This window comes from Mandrillus leucophaeus, unplaced genomic scaffold (genome assembly GCF_000951045.1).
Source record: "Mandrillus leucophaeus isolate KB7577 unplaced genomic scaffold, Mleu.le_1.0 Scaffold453, whole genome shotgun sequence".
Lineage (NCBI taxonomy): Eukaryota > Metazoa > Chordata > Mammalia > Primates > Cercopithecidae > Mandrillus > Mandrillus leucophaeus.
In genome coordinates this window covers 194077-195372 of record NW_012104843.1, presented here as the reverse complement: position 1 = coordinate 195372, position 1296 = coordinate 194077, and the positions used below count along the sequence as shown (strand labels likewise).

Here is a 1296-nt window from a genome sequence, read left to right as displayed (position 1 = left end):
GTTAGCCAGGATGGTCTCGATCTCCTGACCTCGTGATCCACCCGCCTCGGCCTCCCAAAGTGCTGGGATTACAGGTGTGAGCCACCGCACCCGGCTAGATTTAAATCTTTTAGGAGCCCGTCTTCCCTGAGATGTGAGGTATATTTGCGAGCGTGTGAGTCACATAACAATCTGTCTGTTTGCAGGTTACAGTCCGTCTCTCTGGACATAGCCAGCCCTAATGCCATCGACCTGGCAGTGGCCGCCGATGTGGAGCACTGTGAATGTCCGCAAGGCTACACAGGGACCTCCTGTGAGGTGACGCTTCTCTCTTCCTGCCTTTTTCCTTTTGTTCCTTCCTAAGGGGAAAACAGTGCACTGAAGGGGATGTCATGGCACACATTTGAATTTTAGCTTTAGCAACCCGATGTTTGGCTCAGCCTTTTTTGGGCAATAGAAATATTAGAAGTCACATTGTTTAAAAAAATCAGATTCCTCCACCAGGACTGGGCTGAAGCCCTGGACAATATTCTGACGTAGTGCTGCCCTCCTGCCTTAGTCAACAGGAAACTTGCAATACCCATGCCACTGACTGTTTCTAAGGAGGATGGAACTTGATCATATGTGAACATTTACAAATCACCAGCATGTGACCTGGGTGGCTTTATACAAGCCAGCCCTATTTTGAGACCTTTTATGGCCCCTGGGTATTTTACTTTGGTGGGCTCCACCTTACATGTGAAATACATGAAAATGCACTTGCAATCCTCAATGAAAGTAATCTGTTGCTAAAACTATTTTGAAATTACTTGGACAAACGTATTGATATTAATACCATAACAAGAATGGGCCATAAGACTTGTTGCACAGCCGTTACGTTTTTGTGTGTATGTCTCTACCTTTAAAGAGAAATAAGGAACTGGATTATGGTGGTGGTTGCACAGCTCAGTAAGTTTTTTACTAAAAGTCATTGAATTGTACGCTTGAAATGAGTGAATTGTGTAGCATGTGAATGATACCTCAGTTAGGATGTTTGAGAAAAAAGAAAGACATTTCCGTACTCATGGGCAACTGAGCAGTTTCTTGTTTGTAACGTAGTGGAGGGAGGATGACTTTCCCTTCTCTTGCAGTCGTGCCTCTCTGGCTATTACCGCGTGGATGGAATACTCTTCGGAGGCATTTGTCAACCCTGTGAATGCCGCGGCCACGCAGCTGAGTGCGACGTTCACGGCATTTGCATTGTGAGTCTGTCACTGAAGCTCAGGCGCCCTCTCCTACTCACTTCAGAACCATTTGCTGTGTACAAGTGAATTTTTG

At 45.8% G+C, this 1296-nt stretch overlaps 1 protein-coding gene across 1 annotated transcript in view; it reads left to right on the top strand.

The window, feature by feature from the left end:
- The window catches only part of LAMA1 (laminin, alpha 1), a 173431-nt gene that overhangs the window by 74575 nt on the left and 97560 nt on the right, over nucleotides 1–1296 (top strand). The window contains 2 exon segments of the mRNA XM_011994364.1: nucleotides 10–297; nucleotides 1110–1220. Coding sequence (XP_011849754.1) covers nucleotides 10–297; nucleotides 1110–1220 — 399 coding nt within the window.